The 27,376-nt window shown below is 33.9% G+C and overlaps 1 protein-coding gene across 4 annotated transcripts in view; it reads left to right on the forward strand.

Moving 5' to 3' along the window:
* The window catches only part of PACRG (parkin coregulated), a 213,959-nt gene that overhangs the window by 79,395 nt on the left and 107,188 nt on the right, over positions 1-27,376 (forward strand). For all 4 annotated transcript variants that reach the window (XM_058020244.1, XM_058020247.1, XM_058020246.1 and 1 more), the window contains one exon: positions 26,908-27,079. In XM_058020244.1, the coding sequence (XP_057876227.1) occupies positions 26,908-27,079 (172 nt within the window). The remainder of the gene's footprint in view (positions 1-26,907; positions 27,080-27,376) is intronic.

Raw genomic sequence — 27,376 nt, forward strand, 5'->3', positions numbered from 1 at the left:
GCAGTAAATGCCTGCTATATGACTTTTAAGGTGTTTTGAATCCTTCCAAGTAAATAATATTTGTGTATGTATCCATTAATTTTGTGATCCATTTTACCCATTTGAGTATTATTGTATCTGCTGTAGTCTGTTCTGTCGTTCTCAGTATTTGCTTACAGGATAGGATGCACCCTACAGGAGCAGATGCAGAAATTTCATAGCTATATTTACTTTACATTAAATTGTTGTCCATAGCTTTGATGCTACCTTTAATAATAAATTATTTGTATTTAAATTTAGAGCTTCTGGTGTATTTTCATACAGTTACCATCTACTTCAAGCATTTTTTCCTTTAATATTTAACAGAAACCTTCAAACTGCAGGGCTCAGCTATAGTGTGTACTTTGATAATACCTCTGACTGATTTTCTTCTTTCCACCACGTTTCCACAAGATCTATTTTTCAATCTCCCACTCATCCCAATAGTTTGGAAGGATGTAAGTTACAAGCAGAGACAAACATTTTCAAGTTCAGTACTTATAATCTCTAGTGCTTCTGAAGAGCTTCCCCTAGCAAAATCAACAAATAAGCCAAAGAAAACACTGGTTTTTGTTTCTATGCTGCTTTATTTGTTTGAATAAACATGATTACCTAACGTACAGGAGCTTCATGAGCCTGTGAAATACTTTCATCCCTCCTACTGCATCCTCTACATTGTCCACAGTTTAGCGGTAATTTTATCTCTCTCTATTTGTATTATATTAAACATGACTTTTACCTAAGAGGAATATATGATCTTCAGCTTAAATATTAAAACTTGTATCATAATGATGAAACACATATTGTATTTAAATAGCATGTCTTCAATGCTTATGAAAATATTTAAGTAAATAGAATATCTTTGTCTGGCATTTTAATGCAGAACATAATGTTCCAAAATACCCATACAGTAGGTGACTGCTAGTCAGTACTACAAGATTTAGCAATTAGAAACTACTGAAACAAGATGTTTTCTTAAACATGCAAGATGTTTTCTTAAACTTCTTTAAGTCTAGAAAAAAAAAATTAAATGTCCTAAATTCTTTATAATCTTCTGGAAGAAATGGCTGAAAGTTTGAGTTAGAATTTGCTATATTACCCATAATGATATGACTAAGGAAAAAGTGATATTGAGTATACTGGCAGATTGGCAGCAGATTAGGAGGCAACTCTGTGCTCTATGGCAAGATAAGCGCTAAAGAGGGTTCCTCTACTCTGAGAGTGCAGAAGTAGAAACTGAGATAAGATACTCATACTGGGCTGTTACAAATGTAAATTATACTTTATGGTTGGAAGTGACCTCTAAAGTTTATTTGGTCCAAACCCCCATGCAGGAACAACTTGGATCAAGTAGCTCAGAGGTATGTCCAAGTGAGTTCTTTTAAAATTTCCCTGTATCAAGATTCTGTAACCTCCATGGAAAACATGCATTTAGCTGTCCTTGTGCCATGCTTACTTGACTTTGAAGAACTTGACATGCTTTGAAGGGCCCACCTAGCTCTTTTTGCCCTCTTTGTCCTGCATGGGAATTTTTCATTCTGCTGTATTCTTATTAAAACTTTGGCAGACAGTTCTAATGACAACAACCTGAAGCTGGTATGATTCTTGAGAGGGTTTAAGTTTATTCATGAAAAGCAAAGCCTTGGTATTAGTTTCCCTGAAGCATTTTTTCTTTGTCCAATTCCTCATCTGTACGGTAGCGCCGCTTCTGCACCACAACTACTAAATGCTGAAACTGCTATACTAGAAAAAAGGAGAACCAGCCTGGACCAGTTTTATTGAGTTCTGGTTCAGCCAGAACCAGTGGGAAGAAGAGGGAAACTCCTCCGCAGAAATACAGAATTATCTGAAATTTTTTTTTGTAGCTATAAATGGACCAAAACAGTGAAGCACAAGGTATCTCACATTCCTAACTCTCCAACATGCTTTGTCAAGGACTGACTTTTGTCTTTTGCTGTATTATTAAATTAATGACTAAATAAGTTTTCAATAAGAGATTAAAGAATGATTATTCAGTTATCTGAATCTCTTTACTTTTTTTGGAACATTATTTGGTGAGTTCCATGCATTGATTATTCATTTATGACTAAATATTTGTTATTTTAATTTTTTTCCCTAATTTCACTGCCTGCCTTGCTGTTTTTTTGCAACAGGAAGAATAGAAGCTCCCAATCAATTTTCTCCTATACCATTCATTATTTTATATAATTCCAATATTATAATCTTGATTCATTTTTTTTTAAATTATCAGTCACAGTTTTTTAGTTCCTCAGCCTGTTTTTCTAAGTCCTTAACCTATCTTGCTGCTTCACTATTTGAACTTTTTAACCCTGAGGTTTTGTTTGAAGGGAAGTAATCATTACTTTCTACAATATTCTGGATGATTTGCACTATATTTTTTCTCTGCTTTTCATTCTATTCCATGTTGTTCAAATTCTAACCTTTTGTTTACTGCTTAAATACAGCTCCTTAGTGAGCATAGTCTTTTTGATTTATTTGTGAATGATTGATGAGTTGGCCTTTTTCTTGAGGTCATCTTCCCAATTTGCTGGAGGGTTTTTTTCACCTGTATGGCTTGTTTTGCATTTAGTAACACTCATTGCATTTCAGGTCATGTTTTCATTCAGTTACTTTGGTAATGAGCAGGACACATATTACTGTGAAAATTATTGCTATTTTGTCCTGTCTGTCTTTTAGAATTTTTGGGGAATTCAGTGTGATGTCCCTTATTCTGAAAATTATTTGAAAGTCCACTGTGAGTTGAGCAGATTAGACTGCTGGAGCTCCAGCATCTAAAAGTGTGTTTATATGCAAATTGAGGTAGTGCTTTGCCACACAGGTGAAACCAGTTTGTGTTGGAAACTGTGTCATTACACAATTCATACCATAATTTTCAGTTTGATATAACTTTCTTAAGTATTTCTAACATAGTGGTTTTCTTCAGCACCTGGTATTGTTATGTCTTTGTTATTATCCATAGAATCATGAATCAAAACATGCTTCTTTTAGCATGATTTGAACAATCAAAGCTTTGTTCTTTTAGGAAAAAAAATTGCATATGTGTTAGGGTATTTTGAGTTTGTATTTCTGAGAAAGGCCCGAAACATCAAAATAGTAAAACTGCAGGTCTGTAACCTCATAGTACTCTCAGCTGCTGCATTAGGCAATAAAAAAGTGATTTATTGGATTTTTAAGTTAGATCCCATTGATGTCCTTGCTGCAATAATGAATGCAGACCATTGTTTACTATCTAAGTCAACCTTGTCAGTGAAAAATTCTCCAATAATATATTTAGTCAAAATAAACAGATGAATTCTTTTGTGCTCTGCAATGAAACAATCATGGATGGCTGTTTTCTTTCTTATATTTGCATGTTGAATTTGAATAAGACACAAAGAGATCTAGATTGAAGTACATTTTTTATTAAAAAAGTATATTTGACTTGCAGTCACTTTTTTAATCAGCAGTTACTTAATAAACTGATAGGACTCTTATATTCTGATTGCTTTTTATTTGAAAGTTTCTTTTACGATGTTTGGAGTTTGTGTTTGTGTTTATTATTAAACTGTACCTTATCTGTTAAGTAGTGGAAAGCACCAGCAACGTCAATATATTTTTAGATACTTTATTTGTGAGATCAAACTACAGCAATAAACAACAGTGACATGGAACTTTTTGCCCCCCCTAAAAATGAAACAAATCAAATTTGTTTTCAGGTGACCTGAATATTGGTAGACATTTAGAAAGAAATTACTAAGCACTATTGCTCAGATATCCAACTAAATTAGAAGACTTAATTGTATTTTACTATGGAAGAAAAAATGTGATAAACTCTCAATATGAGAATTCAGTAGAAAACAGCTGATTTTCATTTCTTAAACCTTGTTGCCTAGTCTTTCTTAATTATATATCCAAATCTTACATACTGAATTTAACAGTTGTCTTTCTCTTTAGTAACACATGTATTCTTTGATTTTTAAACTTGAAAGTCAGGAATTACCACATTTACAGCTGCCTGAATAACTCAAATTCCAATAATTTGCACTTTCTTTCTTTGCATTGAATGTAAGACTTAAAGTTTGAAGGGTGTTGATTCCAGTAGTGCAGATATATAAAGAGGGAGTTTAACATTGTGCAGACAATTAATCCAGTGGTTTTTGAGATGTTGAGTTTTCGTTCTGATAATTTTCTGAAATAGTGTTTGTATTTTTATAACTAAATTTGTAGAGAAATGGGTTTATCTTCTTTCTTTAAGAAAACAGGTAAAACTTCTTTTCTAAAAAAATATAACTTTCTATGACCTAAGCATTTATTGCACCTGTAAGTCTTCAGCAACATGTTACAAAGAGTGGCAGGAGGAGAGTCTAGTACAGATTTGCTTTGTCTGTTCCACAACCTTCTTTGATATCTCTTAAGTCTGTCTTTTGTGACAGCTTTCTCCCAGACTTAGAAAGTACATATTCAGCTGGATTGGCAATCCACTAAAATTTGCTTGTACATTGCAAATAAGAAAAGAGTTTATCATATTTTGTGATTTTTGTACCTTGGCTAAAGCTTGGTTTTTCATCACAAAGGAAAAGCACTTTTCCAACCTGATTGAATTCCCTTGCTAAATAATACAATCATAGAATAGTTTGGATGGGAAGGGACCTTTCAAAGTCACATAGTCCAATCCAGGGACAACTTCAACTAGATCAGGTTGCTAAGAGCCCTGCCAAACCTCACCTTAAATTTTTCCAGGTGCTGAGCATCGCCATCTCTCTGGGCAACCTGTTCCAGTGTCTCACCACCCTCATCATAAAAAACTTCTTCTTTACATCTAATCTGATTCTACTTTAGTTTAAAACCAATTATCTTTCTCCTATGTCTGCAAGCCCTTCAAAAAAATTTCATCCCATCTTCCTTCTAAGTCCCTCTTAAGTACTGAAAGGCCACAATGAGGTCTCCCCAGTGCTTTCTCGTAAGGCAATGGGAAATTAAGGTAAATTTGATTTTTAGTTTTTATAGGGAGAACCCCAGAGCCAGGATGAAAAACTCCATCTCTCTCAGTCTGTTGTCATGGGAGAGGTTTACCATCCCTCTCATAATTTTTGTGGCCTTCCTCAGAATCTGCTCCAACAGGCCCATGTCCTTCCTATGCTGGGGACCCCAGAACTGGAAGCAGCACTCCACATAGGGTCTCACCAGTGCAGAGTAGAGGAGCAGAATCCCCTCCCTCATTCTGCTGGCCATAAAAATTCATATTTGACGCAGTCAATGTTCCTGCCTGTATTGTCTTTCATGCAACAATCTGTGTCAAGTGTTATAAAGCAGGAAAAAATTAGTTAATTGTTATTCATCAGTGATTATGTTCATTAGAGGTCAAAGAATATTTCCTGAACAAATTAAGCCTTGAAAAATTATATTTGTGGAAAACTTCCTTAGATCTTCTGGAGTTATACTTGCAGAAGTGTGCAAACAAGCCAGTTGATATCCTCTTCATATGTCAGCTTCAAGAAGGCCACTGTTTATGTAGAGTGAGTTAAGAACCTGTTATCACTCAAGATAGATAAATACAGATTATTGCCTCTCACTATATAGTTATATGTATATATATAAAATTGCCATTAATGTTTGTTTACTGATTAAATAATTATAAGCTATCTATTAAATAATTATATCTACTGATTAAATAATTATAGGTCTAGTTGTAGGAACAATTTTGAAGTGTTAAAGCTGTGTACATTTTCAGACACCCATATCCATTTTATTCATCTTATAAACAGGAGATTTGCAATTTAGTCTATGGAAAGTAAAAGGAAGTCTGGAGTGGCAGAGGCCAAGGGAAGTCTTCTATAGGGGTGAAAACTACAATAGACTCCCTATTTTCTAATATTAGTGAATATGCAGTTCTATTCTGTTACTCATATTTCTTCTTTGATCTATCCCATTCAGAGTTGTTGCAGGCCTAAACACAATGAGTAGCTACATTATAAGGTTAAAATCACACTAGGAAGCCCAAATAACATCTTTAAAAGTGACATATTCAGTTCAGTGGGGGATTTTTATAGAACATAGACAGTCACGCTAAAGTAAATCAATTTGACAATATCATGGAAGAAAACAGTGAAGGAAGAAAAGCATGACTTTCTATAAAATAGATCATATTAGACTGCATGTTTTTCTGATTGAAAAACATCTGGTTTAAGTGTAATGCCATTAAAGTAATCCAGATTTACTTAGGTAAAGTTTTTTATATAGTCTCATATAAAAAAGTCTAAAACAAAAACATTTTTCCATTTAGTTATTTGTATATATCTGTTTAATTTAACAATAACAATTAGTATATTAGTCTCAACTTTTTAAACAAGGTAAATAGAGTGAGAGCCCCTACTATTTCTTATTCTGTCTCTTCTGTTGTCCCACCAATTAATGCCAATTATTAAATTCAATCTGGAAGAGATGACACCTTCTGTAATAAGAGGTCATTGCATAGGCAGCTTTGATTCTGTAATGAATAATTTGTACTTTCAGAAGCAACCCAAACTCCATTAAAAAATTCTGTTTCTTTAGGAAAATGTAGACACTGTTTCATAAGACAATGGGAAATTAAAGTAAATTTGATTTTTAGTTTTTATAGGGAAAGCTTGAAGAAATCCGAGTAGTATTAAAGCAAAATTCAAAGACTTTTATTGCTCAAATGCCAAATATATTTGTTTTTTAAACACACTATTTCATTAAATACTGGTCTATTTTTGGCCCAAAGTGTTAGTAAAGGACCAAAACTAAATCTGGATTTAATGCTTTGTTTTCTGAGGGAGTCAAATAAAGTAGTGATGAAATAAGTTTATCTTTACTTCTGTGGTAGACATTTCTCCATATGAGAAAAGTTTGGAAATTATGTTTCAAAGTGTCTGGCGGGGAAGAAATACCATATTTCTAGTGGTGTCTTTTCTTGTCTATGTAATAAATCATAGTATATATTCAGTAGTTAGATTTCCACAGTAAATTTATTTTGTTTAAAAAATATATATATTACTTTTCTAAATGTTCAGATAAACCATAATGGTGTTTCATTTTCCATCAAACTTCTTAGAGAGTACTTTATATAAAGAGTAATAAACGTTTTTGTCTTCTTTTAGTAGTTGCTCTTTTTTTCACAAGGAATTGTTTCCCTTCTATACCAGGCTCTACAGCCCTCGTGACCTGCATGCTCAAGTTAGTTCTCTGTCAGTGACCCAGTTCAGTGCCTGTGTACACTGACAATTTTACATGATACCTGGTTACATCCAGGGGTCAGACTTCCATCGGTCTTGTTCTAGTCAAGATCTTTTCTTTCTTTGCCTTTCTAGATTTCAAGTGTATCCTGGCTCACTTCAATTACAATCTGCATTTCTGTAGAATGACTGAAGCTGACCTCTCAAACTGACTGGATGAAACTTCCTATTTCTGTCCATCTTTACCAATAGTTTATTTTGTGATATCACAGTGTTCCAAGTTAACATGTGTTGTTGTTTTCAGGGTTAGTAAGGAGGGTTTTGCGGTCTTTTACAAGTCTGGGAAATGTGAATTTAAAACAAATAAAAGTGGAAGGCTTCACTGCTTCACTGGGTCAATTAGACAGGAAAAACATTTTCTCTATAGAGAAAAGCTGACTTTAAATGGAGATGGTGCGTAATATAAAGGAACATTCGTATCCTCTTACTTCAAGATTTATTTTATCTATTCAGCTTGAATTTATATGAATTCTTTGATAAGTACACTGCATGACAGTACAGTGTTACATGACTGTGAAAATAACCTTGGGCTATTTGATTTGAGTGTCCTTACTGTGTTCCTTTGTGAGTATATTTATATGCCATGAAGAAATAATTCTCTTCCAGTTAGATACATTACTTGTTTTTTATGGGTTTGACCAAAGCAATTAACTGGACTTAAAGGTTTTACACGTCTTTCTAGCTTGGAGGAGAAAGTGTTAATGAAGTTCATGTTTTAATGCAAATTTGTTTATTTGCAAGAGAGTGTGAAGTCCTACTTTCCTAAATACTAGGGGAATTTAAGGATGGGAAAGAGTTTCAATTTGACGCCTGCTTTTTTAGTCTTCACTCTGACTAAAAGCCTAATTTGAAGCTTTCTCTATAGAAGAAGCTTGCTGCATAGTACATATACCCCAGAGCTTTTATCCCTTTTCTCGAAGTTGATTAGCTCCTTCAAAAACTGGCCTCCCTCATTCACACACAAACATAAAGCATACTCTGCCTAACATGATGCTCACAAAAACTGTCAGTTCCACACAGATCATACGGTTTGTCAGTAAGAAATACCGTACAAATAAGAGTTTCTCTAGAGCTTGATGCAACCTATTGCCTCATCTTTAATTTCACTCTAGTTAGAAACTACTGAACATAATAGCGAGTGATGAAAACAGCATCTGGATATGTGTGTATGTATATATGTATATATATATATATATATATATATATATATGCAGATTTTTTTCTTGATTTTTAAAAGCCTTTTAGGATTTGTCATTGTAACTGTGGGCATAGAATATTTTGACTGCAAAGAGTTGTTTATTTGGTATGGGACTCACATTGTGCAATAAAGCTGTTCAGATTTCCAGAATAATTTCAGACATTCAAGTTTCAGATGTTTGGATGTCTTAATGTCATAATCTGGTTTTTGGTTTGTCACATTCACTGTTTGCATGCTAATATTTTCAGAAGAATTTTATTGAGGCATTAAACCCACAATTTTCAGGAGGTTGTAGGGCTAGGATATGAAACTTTTTTTCTACAACAAATTAGGGTTTTTTCCACTTTGCTCATGTCAGTGGTTTTCTATTCAGCCATCTGGAGAGTGTTTTATACTATGGTAGGAGATCTTGGTGAAACTCTTTTCCTTGCCTTCTGCTTTTGTTCACACTTGAAAAAAAAAAAGGAAGATATAAACATACTCACACACATGAGCTTTTAGAGGCTGTGCAATGTCACAGCCTTCTTTTGTATAATCTGCAAAGTACCATAATTACTACTCAAATGTTACATTATTCTTACACTTACAGAGGGATTTTTCCAACGTCCTATGACTTTTTCTCTAGATAAGCAAAGAGAAAAAAAATCTGAAACAACAGAAAAAACCCCTATTTTCTATGTTCAGGTAAATTTAAAATCTACAAAAAGACATAAAATTAAACTTTCGTATACTACCTTTTCTAAAAATCAAATATTTGAAAACATGTGTATAATTTTTACATTGAATTCTGAAGTGTTCTGAAACATTCACAGCCAGAGCATTTATTGAGTGTGTTCCTGAACAGTGTGTTCAGGAAGCTGTCAATATAAATATGTTTACAAAGCAGACATGAATGCAGATAATAGATTACTATATATCACATGAAAAAAATGAAAAATGAAAGTTTAGTAGAACATAGTGTCTCAATTCTGCTTCCAAAACATAATGTTTAAATGTGGAAACACAAAAATCACAATTCAGTTAGAAGTGTTTGAATTTTGAATTGTATATTTAAATCCTCATTAATATATTTCCATGGTATTATAATAAAGAACCCCAACCAACCAAAACAAACTAGAGAAACCCCACAGGTGCAGGTGACAGAAGTAGATTTCTGTCTGTTTTTCATTATAGGAACTTAACCTTCCTTGATGATCTGAAAAGGAGTTGTTAACAGATGAGATGCATGTGATTCCTTTGGTGTACACACTGTTAGAAAGAAGTTTTCCTGACATACTGGTTTGATTCAGCTCTCACAACAGCTTGTAAGAGATAAGGAGGTTGTCAGAAAGCTATTACTGGATGCTCAGGGACTGCTTTTGAAGTTACTCTTAGCTGACAACTAATGAGAAGCTTTTTTTGATATCTTACCCTCCAGTGTAGTTAGATGATATAGTTATTTTTAGTTTTGTTTGAAAATTTAAGGATGAAGTATGGCTTTGTTTGCTGTCTTTAATATAAAGTCTACCCTACCACTAAAGACAGTTTGCTAATTTCCCATTTCTGTTTTGTGGGCTTCTTTTGTTTTGGTGTTTTAATGGTGCATATCTTCCTTACTTTGTCCTGTGGCTAAACAGCGATGTTTTTGCATATTGAAGATGGCAGGAAGTTTGAATTCAAAATTGAGGTGTTAGTGTGCTTACAGGGAATATTCTTGGCACGATGACAAGAAATACTTTTTTTTTCCCCAAAAATGGTAAATACATTTTGTAAGATAAGCATGTGCTTGTGTCTGAGGAACTCACAAGGTTATGAAGAGGTCAGTTATAAGCGTTTTTCTTTATAGAAGTTATTTATGATCTATTTGGCTGAAGTTACGTGAAGAAGTGGCAACTGGTTTTGCCTCCAGATGTACATTTTAATAATCCTTGACCTTTTTCTTTTTAACTTGAACGTGGCAGCTAATAATGATGTTGGGAGCTGAAGGCACTGTGACGTGGAAAGAGCTATTTTTAAAGACTTAGAATTGTCATTCTAAGAATCTATAGGAGATAAGGTATTTAAAGAAAATATAAGCAATGAAAACACAGAACAATGCACTAATAATAATAATAATAATAATAATAATAATAATAATAATAATAATAATAATAATAATAATTTTCAGTTTCAATGTTCTTACCTGTTACCTTCTGAAGGATAAGTTGTTCAAAATTTTCTCATACAAATGAGGAAGTGTGTTTATTAATGTGGTATCAACCATTAGGAGTTTAATAATAGGCCTTAAATTTTGTATGTGGAATCATAAACCTGGGTAAATAACTCCAAAATACTAGTTCTGACATAGCCAGGTATATTTGGGCAGGTTTTCCACAGAGGAAGATGGAATGTGAATTCTTAATTGTTCTGGTCTCAGAAAGGAGTATGAGAGCTCTCAAAATGAAAGTTATTACATACCTATTCTGTTTTCAGTAAAATATCCTGTATTGAACCAAGATGGAGGTAGTGCTCATATAAAATTGTTTCCTTTGTATCATGAAATTGGTACTCCAGGATATTTTATCAGTTTGGTAATAGATGAAAATAACCCATTACTTAAAAATTAGTGTAACTAACAAGCTTTTGGAATAAACTGAGGATTTGGCTTCTGACCAATCAAATGGGATTTCCACAGACTTCACTGGTCACTGAGCCAAACTGTCATGAGTATGATGATACAATCTTACTTTATTTCTGAACTGGGAAATAGATGCTCAGTACAATAAATCCTGGGATGCTGAGGGGCCTGGTTTTACAGGGAATGCTTTCCAGCCTCCCTGTTTAGGTGCCTTTTCCTCAGAAAGAGGACAGAGGTTGAGAAAGGAAATGGTTACATGCTCTCATGCTTTCTCCCTTGATGGAATCTGGATGTAGCTAGGAATTCTCCTAGTGCTGAGGAGCTGGGAGCTATTCCTGTTCAGATGCAGTTTAAACCACATCTTGGTCACTGGATGGGGCCTTAGAACTTACATTTGGCTGGTGATAAGAAATTGAAGGATTGGGTATTACTGCAACAGGTCTGAAGTTTCCTTCTTGGAGTTTTATTTGAGAACACATCCCGCTGGCAGACAAAATACAAACTATAGTGATGAGGAAAACTACAATGTTTGCAAGTATGAAATTAAGAAAAGATCAAATGGTAATAATACAATGCATAAGAAATCCTCATGCAGTGAAAAGTATCCTTACAGGAAACCACTGAGGCTAAAAAATGATTCTTCTCAAGAATCAGAACTTTAGCTGTTGGTTAAATAAAATTTTCACTATTTGAATAATACACTCATCCTTATAAGCTTATAAGCTTCATTTATCTGTGTGAGAGGGAAACAGGTTTTTTATAGGAATTTTTTGGCCTTCTACTGAAGTATCGGTATCAGCCATTAAGAGATTTGAGATAGTTTGGTACTCTGACTTACAATGGCAGATTTATATTTATTTATTTTTTTAACCTGCTAGCCATTATCACTTTATCTTTTTCCATTTTTTCAACTGTCTTCTTCCTCCCTGCAGAACCTGTGTGCAAAGACCAGTCTTTGGGGATTATGGTGTGTGCCAAACTCCATCCATAACCATTCTACAGCAATCTGAAACACAGACATGGCTTTGAGTTTTATAATGTAAATCTATTCTCTGAAATCAGATATTAATACTTACTTTGACTGCAAAGACAAGCTCACTCTACTTGAGATGATGAACTAGGACCATCAACTGAATTTTCAAATGACATGGGGTCTTAAACTAGTTATATAAAAACAACACGTATCACAACTTTGCTCTCTGGTTCCTGTACAGAATTGGGCCAACATCATATCCTTAATTGTCCATTGAAATTCCAGACTTTATATGTGAGGTAATATTAGTTAATAAAATGGAATAGAATGTTTTTACACTGGAAACAGTTGGTATCTAAATATTAAAGATCTTATTTTGGTCTCTTTGGGTATTGTCAAGAAGACATCTTTTGTTGTAATGATAATACTAGAGCAGATAAAAACAAAACCATCAATCTTAACAGAGTGTTTTCTGAAAGTTGATTATGATCACTTAAATCTCAATATGCTAAATTATTTTTAGTGTTCTTTATTCTATGAGAATATTCATCTTGAATGCTTGTCTAGTGTGATTAGAGGAAGTTGTTATAAAGTTTAATTGATCTTACTGAATTTTGTAGTGTAGGAACAAAGCTGTAAGTACAGTAGCAGCCATTGAATGGTCTATCAAATATAATTTGGATTATTCAAATAAGAAAAATGTTTGTTGCTCTTTTTAAAAATTGATTAAGCCCACTTAAAACCTTGTTGGATTCCTGCAGACGTTTGTCTCCTTAAGGTATTGTTAGGCATAACTAATACTTAATGATGGTATGGGAAATAATAAAAAAGAATATTGTAATAGATTTTCCATAGTGTTCCAGCAACGTGTGTACACCCAGTTTTCAAATTTACATTCCACAGCCCATTTGATAGCTATTAATGTGAATCTTTATTAGATTCCAATTTACCTTTTTTTTTTACTTCACTTTTTGAGTTTATCTTACATTTCATAAAAGTATATATTTATATTAGTCTTTAAAGTACATCTCAATCCTAACTGAGCCAAAAGCTGCCTGGAAGCTTATTGAAGTAGGGTGACAAGTAAGCCTTCACTGACGAATAAAACATACTTTGAAAAAAGAAAATTTGTGGAAAAACCATAGTGACAAGCATTTGGTTTTAGCTCATTACACAGCAAGGTTAATTTCCTGCCCCAATTTAATGCTGAAACAATATGAACAGTGCTAATGTACTGATTTGGGAAAATGCCTTAGCTTAATCCAGAGAGAGTTTCATGTAGAAAAGTCACTGACCCACCCATTTATTTCACAGCGTCTTCCAGACAGCAAATGAAATTACTGAAGTATCACAACAACAATGTAAGAATTGGACAGCTACGCAAAAATTTAATTACTTTTTAATAAAATACATATTGCAAATATTTGTATAATGAGTGAAACATATTGCAAATATTTGTATAATGAGTGAAAAAGTAGATCAAAATTTGTGTCTTTATTTTTTTTTTTTTTTTTTTTTTGCTTTACATAGCAATGTTTTGGTAGCTAAGAAGACAGTGAAATAACCTGAGTGATTAAAGCCCAAATGCTACTGATTTGGAACTTGGTCCATGGTAGCCTCTCTATTCTTTTTCTTTTTTTTTTTTTCTGAAGTGCAGAATTCCTAGTAAGGTTGCTAAGATTACACCATAGTGCATAGCAAACACATTGTGTTAGAGTGATTGCTAAAGAAATAGGTCTATGGAAGAAAATGCACAAGGAATTTCTTAATTGCATGACGGTTGAATACTGAGGTTTCTAAAGACTGAGATCCCAATTGCATTAGTTAAGTCTTTTTGTAGTTGTAATATATTTATACTATGTAATGCCTTTGAATTATTTCTCTAGGTAAGATTTTTAGCACATTTCTTCCCAGTCTGACTATATTGGGAAGTATATTTCATTCAGAATGTAGTTTGAGATTCATAAAACTAGTAGGTTAAGCTCCTACATTTGATGATGTAGCATTTAGAACAAGTCTCTATCAACAAGTTATCTTGCATTCTGAACTATTTTTCAGAAGTTCAACTTTTAAGAAGTTCAAATTTCACATTCAATTCCTGTATCTTATCTAGGATGTCCCAGTATTCACTGGGACCTTATCTGTTCATTAGAATCTGTAATGTAGCACTGAGATTTTCTGCTAGTTTCAGTGATCCTGCCTTGGTAGTCAGAGGCTTTTACCTTAATCACTAATGTTATTTTGAGGATTACTTAAATAAAAAGGGCTCGATCCATTTCCTTTGCCTGGATATGTAGAATTTATGTTGTTAGGATTTAGTGCCTTCTGGATATTTGTATTTGAGAAAAATGAATTAGATTTCCAGTAATGGGTAGTGAACAGATCTTCCTTGTTGGTCTCTTTTTTCAAAATTGCCTTTAGAGAATGTGCAGGAATGGTTGCAGTAATAGGGTCACCCCAAACTCTGCAGCCATATTAACCAACAAAAATTCCAACAGGAATTTAGACCTGAGAACCTGACTATTAATTAGGTTTAAAACCATATCAACCATAAATCAACTATGAGTACTGACATGGCGAAGCAGTCTAATATAGGACTTAGACACAAACCAATGCAAAGCAAACCAAATACAGTGGCTTATTTTACCTGCATTAACTTCCCTTCTGCCCCTATTGCACAGTTACTTTTCATATGACCTGGAAACCAATTATTTTAATTAAATTTTTAATCTTTCCTTTATATTTGACAATGGTTTTAGTCCATTTAACTTTTATGTTCAACTACTGACATTACTTATTTATATATGCTATTTAACTGTGAATGAATATAGCTATGGCCAACAGAGCATTGGGAAAAAGCCCCACATATATAGGCATAATTTATCAAGTTTTTTGTCCATAATTTGTTGCCATTTATTCTTTTGCCCAATGTCAAAACAAAACAGTATTCCTTCTGAATTTAGAAACTCTCTTAAACATAAAACTTATAGATGTATCAATCAAAAATCATCTTATGAAGTAAACTTACAAAGATACTTACCTCGGACACATATCAATATTGTAACTGCGAGACACATACAGCATGATGTGTTGACCACATCAGTGTGGTTTTTTAAAGGACAGTTTGTAAATCCAATGGCCTAATCTTGTTTCATATAATGAAAAAATATTATAAAAATCTGTTCATTTAAAATGCAGGCTGCAACATACAGAAAGGCGAAGTTCATCTTTCACTGATAAATTGTATAAAAAAGATAAAAAGCTGGGCAATGGTCCTGTGAAATGTGCTCTGACTTACTGTGCTGTGTGATACTGTATTTTGTATAATGTAATTCATGAGCCTTGCAGAGATGTTAAAGCAACCATTTTTCCATTATTTATTTTACTTTATTTAACTGATAGTTATTTTATAAAAGTTCAGTTTACTTTGCACAAATTTGTCTTCTTTTTATTACCTTCAAAGAAAATAAAAAATCAGCCAGAACTATCATTGCCATATTCTACAGTTGTTATTTATCTGAGCTTCTGTGGTAGTTTGTCCTTGCCCATAATTTTCAGAAGAGTTTCATCTAGCCTGAATAAAAGTTCTTTAGTCAGTATTCTGGATGGTTAAAATTTATAGCGTTGCTGTGGCAAGTGAGTACCATACTAACTAATCTTGGTAAACGTGATACTCTTTTTTTTAATGGCAAGAAGTCTAATTTTGAGCTAAAACCACAGAATTTAGCTGATTTCTTAATGGTTCTGTTTTTGAAAGCAGTTGATTGGAACATTTTTTAGGTTTGTTATGCAAATTCCAAATATTTTTATTATTTATATATATTCAGAATATTATTGTCTTCAATTCATGTGTATTAGTGGTAGGATTTTATATTGGCAAACGCTGCCACAATATGTGTAATATGTTCACATATAAATACTTGTATTTTAAAAGAAGTATTTTGCAAGTTTCTGTGAAGACTGTAGATATGCTTGCAAAGAAGATGCACAAAATGTAGGAAGGATTCTGGGATCTTGGGAAAATAATTTGAAATTGTTTCTTTGTTGTTTCCAGAATTAAAGACTAGTTTTAAAATACAAAAATGCATTAATACAGTACTTTAATTTTTCCTTCTTAAATTTATCTAGACTCTCAGTAATATGCACTCTGTAAACAAATTAAAACCTCTAAGAGTACACATTTTCAGCATTAAAGGACACATGAATTTTCAAGATAAATGTAGCATTGAAACAAAAGAAATATATAAATTATGCCAAAGAGAAAAAGACCCATGCTCTGATATTTAAAGCAGGGTTTCTAGTCATGGTTCTAATTAGAAAATAATCCTTTACCAACTTTTTCTGTTGTTAAGTTAGAAAATATATTTTACTCAGAGAAATTCCACTTGAACTTAGGCAAATGATCATTGGGTTTACCCACACTAGAGAAGCTTTTTAATTTTTTAAACTTAAAGAACAGTTTTATCCGGTACTTTTCTAACCCAACAAAATAAAGCCTTTGAGTATTGTAATTTGATTTTAATGTTTTTCATTTTACCAATACTACTCCATTCTTCCAGGGACTTACTCTGTCTTGATTAAATGAAAAGTTTGGAAAAAAGTTTCATTGAGAGAGCAGATAAATACTTAATAAGGAAATCAGAACTACATCTGGAAGGAGTTATAAATTCAATGTCTAAAGTAATTTGGCCCACTTGAAGTGCTGTATTTGTATACCTACATAGATTTTTTTTTATGAATATTGAAAATTTGAGAAAGATCTTTTGAATTACTTGATCACTATGAGTGTACTCAGTTATCATAAAGCTAACATTGTACCCAATGTATCAAGAAAACTTCTCTGTGGGCTGGCATGGCAGTGTGCCCAGAAATCCAAATTTCTATAGCTTGATACATTATCACAGGTAAATGAATATGCCATGAAGAAGCAAATGAGTAATTACAATATTTAAGTTTCTGTTGAATTTGTTCACAGCATATTATTTTTTTGAAAATTAGCAAAGATCATATGGATGTATTGACTGAAAGTCATCTGAAGACTTCTTTCCAACTGTTAAATGCCATGTTCAATTACACTGTCAATGTAACAGCTATGTTCAGGTGTCTCATTCCATAGACACCCATGTCAGATGCCATAAGCCACTCTAATCTCCTCCCAAACTGGTTTTTTTGTAGCTTCCTGAAAGTAACACTGTCTAATCAACTCAACTTCCTTAACAGTCTTGATTGATGCCTCCACACCTAAAATTTTCCTCATATACACTTGGATATATTTAATACAATATTAAAAACTTATGCTATAGACACAGTTTGTGGTAATTGGGAATGGAGTTGCGATGGAGCCTCATCCCCAATGGGCTACAGCTGTGAAAAGCAGGTGAGCAGCATTGAAGGTAACGAGGCACAGAGTGCCCAGGGGCTCTGACCAATCACCAAAGGGAACAGAGGGCACACAGGTGCAATAAATGAACATGTGGGGTATAAAAGGTTGGGCTAAAGAGCAGGAAGGGCAGTTGCTTGCTGCCTTCTGAAGTGGAGTGATGTTTTTGTGTATGGGCAGACACCTGAAGCCTTCTGAATTGGTATGGTGTTACTGTGTATAGGCTAAAGCTTTTGGAAATTGTATGATGTGGCTGTGCATGTGCTGTGGAGTATGCTGTGACATTATGCAAGGCAACTTCCATTGGATTATTTTTTCAAATGTGTGTCTACTCTTCATTCCATCTCAGTTTGTGTAGGTCATGCCAGCATCCACATGTGTCCTAGAAAACTAATAAGGCCATTCATATCACAGTGTGGCCTTGAGCATTGACACAGCACTGTTTAAGTATGCAGATGGCACAGCCCCTGCTATGGTTCTGTCTAGTGCTTATTTGCCTAGATAATGCTCATCTGTGATTCAGGATAAGCAACTACCAAGACTATTTACAGTATATAATTTAAAGTCAACTACCCTGTTTTGTACAAAGAATCAAAGAATTTAGCTGTACAGAAATTATCTTCCATACTACTGAGCATCAGGCTCAGAGAATGACTCACACCCTGTTTTGGTTTTAAGCATAGATACAGTTCATGCAAACATCTGTTAGTCGTGCTGTTGCTTGTGAGCTCTGAAAATTATGTGCTTCTCTTGAATTTTTACTTCCTTGAAATAACATGGAATTTCATTGGGGGAGGATTTTAACTTTTCTATGGTAACACAGATCGTTAGTTCCAAAATCTGACCTTGACATTTTCATTAATATCCTACCTATTTTGTTTTGTTGTTTACTCTTGAAATAAAATACTTTCACAGTGTTTGGTGTCAGCCAGCAGATGGTGCAGTATTCCCTTCTGTTTCTGGGTTCTGTCAATATTTGGAATTCATTCACTTAGGATTTGATTCACCTGTCGGCAGTTTACCTTTGGGGACCTTTTAGTGTTGCTAGTACATTGTCTTGGGTATTTCATTCCAATAGGTTATAACTGAAAAATATGAAGTAATTTCAGAGCTGTGTCCCAGGTCTCTTGTAAGCCATGGGGCAAAGGATTTCTGGTGGTTGGCCTCATCTCAAGACAGTCATCTGCTCCAGAACTACGCTTGGTCCATGCTCTTTCTCAAGCACACTTGGAGGCAGTGAGAACGTTTTGGTTTTTCTCTGTACTTGTCCTGAAGTTAATGAAGAAGGACATATTGTGGTCCTGCTTTCTCTACCTTGTTTCAGGAAGATTTGAGTGCATAACTTCTTTGTTAGTAAGATGCAAGAGTTCCTGGCTTAGACATACAGCTTTCATGGCATTTCTCTCATTATGTTATAGTGTCTTTTTGGATTTTGGATGGTTATGTGGAAATGTTCAGACCCTGCTCTTTCTTGGGGAGAAGTGTCATTTTCATACATGAGGTAAATGTTGTGTCAGAAGCTAATAGGAACTGTATCATAAAATGCTCCTAGTATAGAAAATTCACTATTCTAATTTGGTTTTGTCATTTCTGTTATTTTTCAATTGTGTGTGAAAATACAAATGGTAATGTTTAGTGATATGTTTTATAAGTTTCCACAATTTCCAACACCATAAAACTGCCAGGTTTTCCTTACATTTGTATGTCAAACATGACAAAAACTGGATAGATGGGTAAGTTTAGTTGCACATTACATTGTAGGTGGTTTTGTGTTATTTTATGCCATAGTTTAATTATTAAAACAAAATAAATCTTCAGAGCATTGTATTTAACTTTTCCAACACACACTTTATGTATGTCTTTGTCAGAGTGCTCTTCTTTATCTCTTTTTGTGCTTTGTGTTATTTTTATTAAAACCAAATAATTTCAAGTTAATTTGACAAACAGCTATGCATGAAAAAATTGGCAAATAGAAAGGAAAAGAACAACAAAAAATAAACCAAATTTGTTTGGCCACTAGTTTCACTAATGGGATACAATCAGTTGACACTCTCCTGATTTACTTTCACAATTCTTTAAAAATAACATGAGGTGTTAGGTTTTGTCCTATTGAACTGGTACTAACCTTCTCTGAGCAAAAAAGAACAATTTAAAATTAGTTCTTTACTAGCATATTGCATTGTATGTGTTTTCTGGGAATGAAGAAACTGGTTCATTCTTCTGATGAAGATGTTTAAAATGAACTTCATACTGCATGAATTAAATAAAAAGATCAAAATATCTTTCTCAGAAAGTAGTGGGAGAGTCTTGTAGCCAGCTCCATGAGGTCCTTCTGCCTTCAAACTCAGCCTTGGAGAGTGGGCTGTACCTAGCCTCCTCCCCTTGCCTGGGACAGTCTTTAAGTGCCTTTGCTTTCCCTATCAGACAGGAGTTGTCCACTGGTGTCTGATAAAGTGTCTGCACAATTGAACATTTCTTCTTTGCAGTGATAGTCCTCTGTGTGTTCTGCAGTAAAGGACAAGAGCTTGTCCTCTGCTTCTTGCTGGTACTTAAGTGAATCTGGAGGAGGTTCTTAGGTGTTGCAGCTGAGGGTGGAACTTAATCTACCACCAGGCCACAGACCCCAATAGAGTCACTGATTCCATTTCAACTCTCAGTGCAGGTGTATATAATACATGTAATGCCATGTGGCTTTAAAATACGCAATTGAGAATATATGTCAATACAAACAATCTTTGTATATCATGTAGTGCTCATATTAGGCAATTGCAAACATGAGAGATGAACAAAATGCAGAGAAACTATTATTCTTTTTCTTAATCTAAAATTTTACATTACTGTCCTTGTGGAACTCTGAAAACATAAAGATAAATCACATAAAGAAAAAGGAGAACAATTCAGTTTGTCAAAATACGTCAGAGAGCCTTTGAAGAGCAGGAAGGATGTAAGTAGATAAGCATATATTCTGAAGTACTTTTGTCTGCTACTGAGGTTATCTTGTTTTCTTCGTGCGAACAATTCTCAGGTACGTTCCACATTTGTCAGAGTCATGTTTACAGAGCCCTTTTCTCACAGTGCTTAATCTTCTATTTATAATGCTTCCCATCAATTAAAAGAAAGGAGTCCTTGAAGTGTAGTCTACAGCTATTTGCTGTATGGAAGGAATAGTATATTTTATATGCATTTTTAGAAATCAGTTGACTCAGAAAATCTAATGTGATCAGAATCCAAATACATAAGAACCAATCAGCACTTAATTTCCTTTTCAGTTTGGTGTGTTCCTATATATCAGTTTTCCCTTGTAATTTCCAGTGATGAATCAATGAGAATAAATTCTATGTATTTTATATTAGGGCAAATTGATGATAAGTGAGGTCTCATGGCTACCTTGTGCAGTAGCCTTATGCTTTCCTATCCGTACTAGAAATAGTTAATACATTTTAAATAATATTTAGCCTTTTCATAGCTGCAACATATTGGTAGCTCATAATGATTAATTAGTTGGCTCAACTCTATTTCCTGTCACACAGAAGAACTCCTATACTGTAGCAGAAGTCCTTGCTGTTAATCTGTCCCTTCAATATTGCCTGTCATTAAGGCCTATATCCCGTAATCCAAGGGTTTATTGTTGTCCTGTTATTTCTTGCTGATACACTGATCCTCCTCTATATTTCACAAGACTTTCCTGCTCTGTATTATGAGTGAGGTGTTTTAAAAATTTATATCTCAGCAGTACAATTAAAAAGATTTATGAAAATGCAGGATTAAAATCCCCTCCTCACAGAAATGTGCTAGATTATCTTCTGGATGGCATGGCTCACAGACTTAGAGATTCGCATTCCTTTAATAAAAATAATTTCTGAAGTTACTTTTATAGGAAGAGATTTCAGGCTGCTTTTTTTTTTTACTCTCTCTAGCTGGAGAAGATTTTATACAAATTCATATCCTTCTACTTGCCTCCATTTCTGAGCCAGCCATTGATCTTCCAGTTATTAGGGAATCATATGACCTTCATGTTGACTATTAATTTTCCTCACCTCAATAACCTTAGTAAGATTAGATTGTCACCTTCAGCTATGGCAACTGAAAAGAGAATATTTTGGTTATCATATCTTGCTGGTTTCAGCTGGAGTAGAGTTAATTAACTTCACACTGGCTTCTATGGAGCTGTACTTTGGATGTGAGCTGAATGGAGGGTTGATAACATCAAGATGTTTTTGTTATTGCTGGGTAGGGCTTACACAGAGCCAAAGCCTTTTCTGCCACACTGCTGAGGAAGTTGGGGATGCGTGGGAGGTTGGGTGGGGGCACAGACAAGACAGGTGAGCCCAGCTGACTAAAGGGATATTCCAGGCCATATGGCACCATGCTTGGTGTATAAAGTATATAACTGTTCTTTTTGTAACTAACATGAACGTAGTAAAAAACACAGCAAGTTCAAGATTGTGTTAGCATTTCTGTATTTTTAGGGGTTTAGATTTAGGGTTTTACTTTTACATGAGGAGTTATTCCAAAGCTAAATTCAAATATCTGGTGTAGTAACACTTCAGTGACATTTCTTATTGCTTCACTCAATTTATCCATAGGAGGCAAATATTTTCTTTTGTTATTTAACTTCTTGTGGGAAGTTAAATATCTACAGAATATGTTAAAGAGGCTCTAAATGCAGTTTGACTGAGTTAAATGGTTTCTATTAGATCCCTTGCCATTATCTGTATCTCTTTGTCACTGATAATCTTCCACTTGTTTTAAGAGAAGTATTTTAGCATTTCATTGCAGAATGAAAAGTACAGGCACAACTGTATTTTTCCATTTTATTTATTTTTTTTATATTTTGTTTTGATAAGACACAGGTAATTACTTAGACTAAGCCTCTTTCCATAGAAAGTCACTGTAGTATGACCCTATTAGAAGATGAAATAGAGCGGACTAAAAAGAGAATTTTTTCTTGCTAGAAAACTTTTAGGGACTAGGTTGAACAGTGTAATTGTGTTTTGAACCATAAGCAAAATTAGCATATTGAAAAATCTATCTAGCCAAGTCTGGGAAATACTAGCAAGCATTGCTTGCTCCATAGTGAAAATTTAAAACTATTATGCCATTATGCATCAAATATATTAAAAGAAAGAAACCAAAAACTGTGAAATGCACAGGCTTCACCTTGACTATTTGTACAGGATATTGGAAAAAAAAAAAAAAAAAGTAAGTTTGAAAGAAATCTTGGATGAAAAAGTGGAAAGGAAGTTAAAAACTGAGACTGCTGAAAAATGTTGCTGTTTTTCTTTTTTAATTAACCTAAAGAACAGACATTAAAGTAAAACTTAAGAGAAACTATTATTTTACCAAAGAATCCTTACAAAATCTTTACAAGCTTTATAAAAACTCCTGTTTGTCCTTATCAACCCACCAATTCTAGAGTTTCTTTACTTAATACCTTAGACCAAGACATTAAATGAGTACATACATAGTTAGATATGTTTCTGGGAGATCAAATCCGGTGTTTGGATAATCAGATAAAAGACATGGTACAATACAATCAGTTGTGTGAAAAGAGATGGAAAATTAAATTATGTGGCTTAAACACTACTTTCCAAAACTTGGGTTTCTCTTATATTTTACTAGATCATTTTATATAAAATTCTTTAAGGAAGACCAATGATACAGTTGTTGTCAAAGTTCTTCTATACCTTAAATTATCTCAAACAGTTTGTTTTCTTGATCTATCAGACAGATTATCCACAAATCTTATTTTTCTTTTGTCAGTCTAGAATCTTTATCTGATTTTTCTTTGCCTCAGCAGACTTGCCACTTACTATGGGCTGCTTCATAGGAACAGATTCTCTCCTGGACAAATTGACTGTGATTCTGCAACTAGTTTCCTCCCATCTTGTACATTAGTTTTATGTAACAATAAAGCAGCACTTATTATCTGTGTATTGTTTTTCACCTAGAGAGCTTTTAGAACATATAAGGATCCTGAAAGTTTCATGAAGCGTAAGATTTTACTCATTCTATGGTTAATTTTGTTATTTAATCATATATTATGCATTAATTTTTATTAGTGCCTCTTTACTGAAATTCAGAGGCTGTGTCTGCAAAATTTACAAACCACTAGTATAGAAGTTCATAAGAGTTATTGTGAGATTTCTTCTTAAAATCCATAGCTGCCGCATCATTGTCAGATGTAGACAAGTTTGCCAAGAATTTGAGCATTAATCAGCATTTTTTGTGGGTGGATGTAAAACACAAAAGGATGTTGTAGGCAAAACCAGAAAAATCACATTTTTCTCTGAACAGCTGTATAATAGCCACTTTCAAAAGCTAAATAGTAAACACAGAAGGAAAGAGTTTCACACCATAGAATGTAAGACAAAATATTTCTGGCTTCCATATTGTGGGAGTTATTATAGAGCAAAGAAAGCTAAGTAAAAATTGCCTGTGTGCTTGGACAGCTGACTCTTCAAGAAATAAGTTAGAAATCAAAATCATTTTCGGAGCCATGCTAGTTGCCAACCATTTAGGCATTTGGAACTAATTAAGGAGTACACACAAATACTTTATCATCACTAGCTTGTCATATGTCTATTTTGTAACAGATTTCTTGTAATAAATGTTTTGTTCTGTGTGTAAAAATTTGAGTTGTTTTTAAATCCTGAAGACATATTTACCTTAACGTTGATATATCATTCCTACGTATATGTAATGTGCGACCATAATTCAGAGTTGATAGGTAAGGATATCTTTTATTAACCAGTTATTACTGAAAAACACTGACAATCTTCTGAGTAGAGAAGTTTTCTTCATAGCTGAAAGAGAAAAAGCATATTTGAAGCACAAAAAAAAAAAAAGAAAGGAAAAAAATTGCATAGAGTATCAGAAGTGCCAAATCTTTGAGAAGATAACTGGCACTTACAGTTAGGGGAGGTATTAATGAAGACTGGGAGAGAAGAAATGAGGCATATGTGTCTTTGGAGCAAAACAGATGCAAATTCTGATTCAGTAACTGAACATGGATGGGTATCAAGGACATTTTTCACTGTGGAAATACTTTTAAGTTTTAAAAGAGTTGTTGAATACCCATGTAAGGAATACATTCTAAACCCCATCTCAGTAAGACAGTGTGGTAAGGTGTTTTGCCTTGTGAAACACCTCCCATCCTCAAAAAAAAAAAACAACCTAGCATTACTAATTGTATCTCTCTCTTTAACATCTGAAGCTTTTGCCAGATGCAAGTTGCTGTTACAGGTTTTGGTTTTGATTTTCTGAAACTAAAACATTCAATACCAAAAAATTGTAGGTTACGAATTGAACATTAAAAAGCCATATTAAATAAAGTTTTATTGTCCTATTGACAAAGAACATGAAAAAATTGCTTCTTCTTGGTCCTGCTTTTTTGTCAATGATTTTTTTGACCTCCTGGTCCATTATTACCTGATACAACTTTCTTGTGACCTTTGGAGATGACTTCTTTTATCATCTACTGAGTATTGCTAGTAGCATGCTGAATGTCCTCAAGAAATACAAACCCCATCAATAAGGAATTTCAATGTCTTTTAATTCTTGTTATTTATTAATAATCACAATATTTAATTTCTTTTTGTTACTTAATTATTTTGTTATTTTTGAAATGTCTCAAAAATTGACCATGGTATATCCATGGAATTATATAATAATAGAATCATTAAGGTTGGAAAATACTGTGATGTCCAACTGTTAACCCGGTACCATCACCATGTTCACCATTAAACCATGTCCTCAAGTGCCATAGCCACAGGTTTTGAACACTTCCATGGTTGGCAACTCCACCACTTTCTTGGGAAGTCTGTTCCAGTGCTTTACAACGCTTTCTGTGAAGAGATTTTTCCTAATATCTAATCCAAACCTTCTCTGGAGCAACTTGAGGCTGGTTCCCTGGGTTCATATTGACTGTAAAGGCATCTGATTTTTTTCTTGTAAAGCAAAAAGCCAATGACAAAAAAAATTGTAGTGAAGCAAACAATATATGATGTTGATGAAACAGGAAATGTGAGTTTCCTTTGTCCTTCTCCTGCATGCTCCACTACTGGAACTTGATTTCTTTCACATCAGTGAATAGGTATTATGCCATTGCCCTGTTAATCTCCTGTAAGAGATTAACAATCAGTGCATGTGAGGCTATGTTAGTATGTCATTGCACTATGTCTGCCAGTAGTGAGACACTCACAGCAAATGCATAATACTTACTTTGAAGTATCAGTTCCAGTTAATTTTGATTTACATGGATTGATCTCCTTCAACATGAAAGATTGAAGTCAGTAGCTAAGGTGTGCCAGACCAGGAATCAGATCTACTCAGTCAAGCAAGGATAAAAATGAACCATGGTGTCAGAGAATATCTGTGTGCTACTTCCTGACTGTGTGATTTACCCAAGAATTGTAAATGGCTACTTTAGTTCAGATTTCCACAGTTCAAGTGAGACTGCAATTTCTGTTCTGAAATAAATGGGTGGGATTTTGGTTTTGTTTAACCTGACAAATTTTGTCTAGGATATTTGGAGTTTTAGTTTGACCTATGTGACAAAGCTTGTTAGATGTGAAGAATCTTACCTGCATGCTACCAAATCTCACTGGAGAAATTGGGGAGCAGCTTAGCAGTGTTTTAAAGATGGAAGTGCATTCTTTAAGAGATGGATTGGTCTCCAAGGGATTTGGAGGATCATATTCTTTTCAGAGAAAATTCATTGTTGTTGAGTTACTTCTCAGCTGTATTCAGAGTTTGACAGGCCATAAACAAACTTCTGTTTCTCCCTGGCTAGCCTGAGTGTCTGTGGTAGAGTCCTAAACGGGTAAAAGAACGAAAAGAGAAGGAAACTAGAGTGCAAAATCCCTCCATAGCTTGTTAAGATTAGCATACTTTGTAATTTAGGTTTGGAAGGAAATTCCTATTAAAAATAGGTACAGAATTTCTATACCTTTACTTCACAGTAGAGAACCATGGAATTTCTTTATAATTCTGCTCTTGAAATTCATAGGAAATAAACTAGGTCAGTATTCAGCAAATTAGGGAATTGTTGTACAAATATTGATTTATGTGCTGTGCTCACAGGATTGTTTCTCTTATTGGTTGTTTTGAGTGTCCAAGTGAAGATATAACATCAAATTTTTTTGAAAGAAGCAGAGTATTGTTCTTAAAAGGACTGGTTTGATTCCTGTGGGTAACTTGCAAAGTGTGTTAGCAAGAATATAAGAATCTGGTTCTGACTTTTCAAAAATTGAAAATATGTAGAAGTATACTAATTTTTATTTTCTTCTTTAGTTCTAATATTTCTGTATTTTAATATCTTTTCATAAACCATGCCTGTCATTCAATATATACTGCAGTGATAAAAAATGAATTATTATTTACTAAACATGCCTGTGCAAGTGGCATGAATTATCTGTTGGCCTGATCACATTGTATTAGTGCTGAAAATTTGAATTTATCTGTTTATTTATTTTGTATTTTCAGGTACAGATTGAAGAGCTGGACTATCATTACTTTCTGCCTTTGTTCTTTGATGGGCTTTGTGAAACAGAATTTCCATATGAGTTTTTTGCTCGTCAAGGAGTCCATGACCTGCTGGAGCATGGTGGAAGCAGGATTCTTCCTGTTGTTCCTCAGCTCATTATCCCAATAAAAAGTAAGTGAACATGTAGGAGAAAAGTCCATAAATTGTATTTATCTTATGTAAATTTTTGAGAAGTTGCTAATTAAGCTGTAAAACATGACAGCCTGAACATCACATGAGAAATTATTGCAAATGTCAGTAAATTTTAAGATATAAGGCCAGAAAGCTTATGCCTTCAATCACCTGATATGTGCAGTATTTCAGAATAGACTCTCTGGTTAATCTTTCTCTTATTACAGGGTTGCTCTTGGTCTTTGGAAATGTGAAGTGACATTTCCTTAGCTGATTTTCTATATTTACAATGTAAAT

This window comes from Melospiza georgiana, chromosome 3 (assembly GCF_028018845.1).
Source record: "Melospiza georgiana isolate bMelGeo1 chromosome 3, bMelGeo1.pri, whole genome shotgun sequence".
Lineage (NCBI taxonomy): Eukaryota > Metazoa > Chordata > Aves > Passeriformes > Passerellidae > Melospiza > Melospiza georgiana.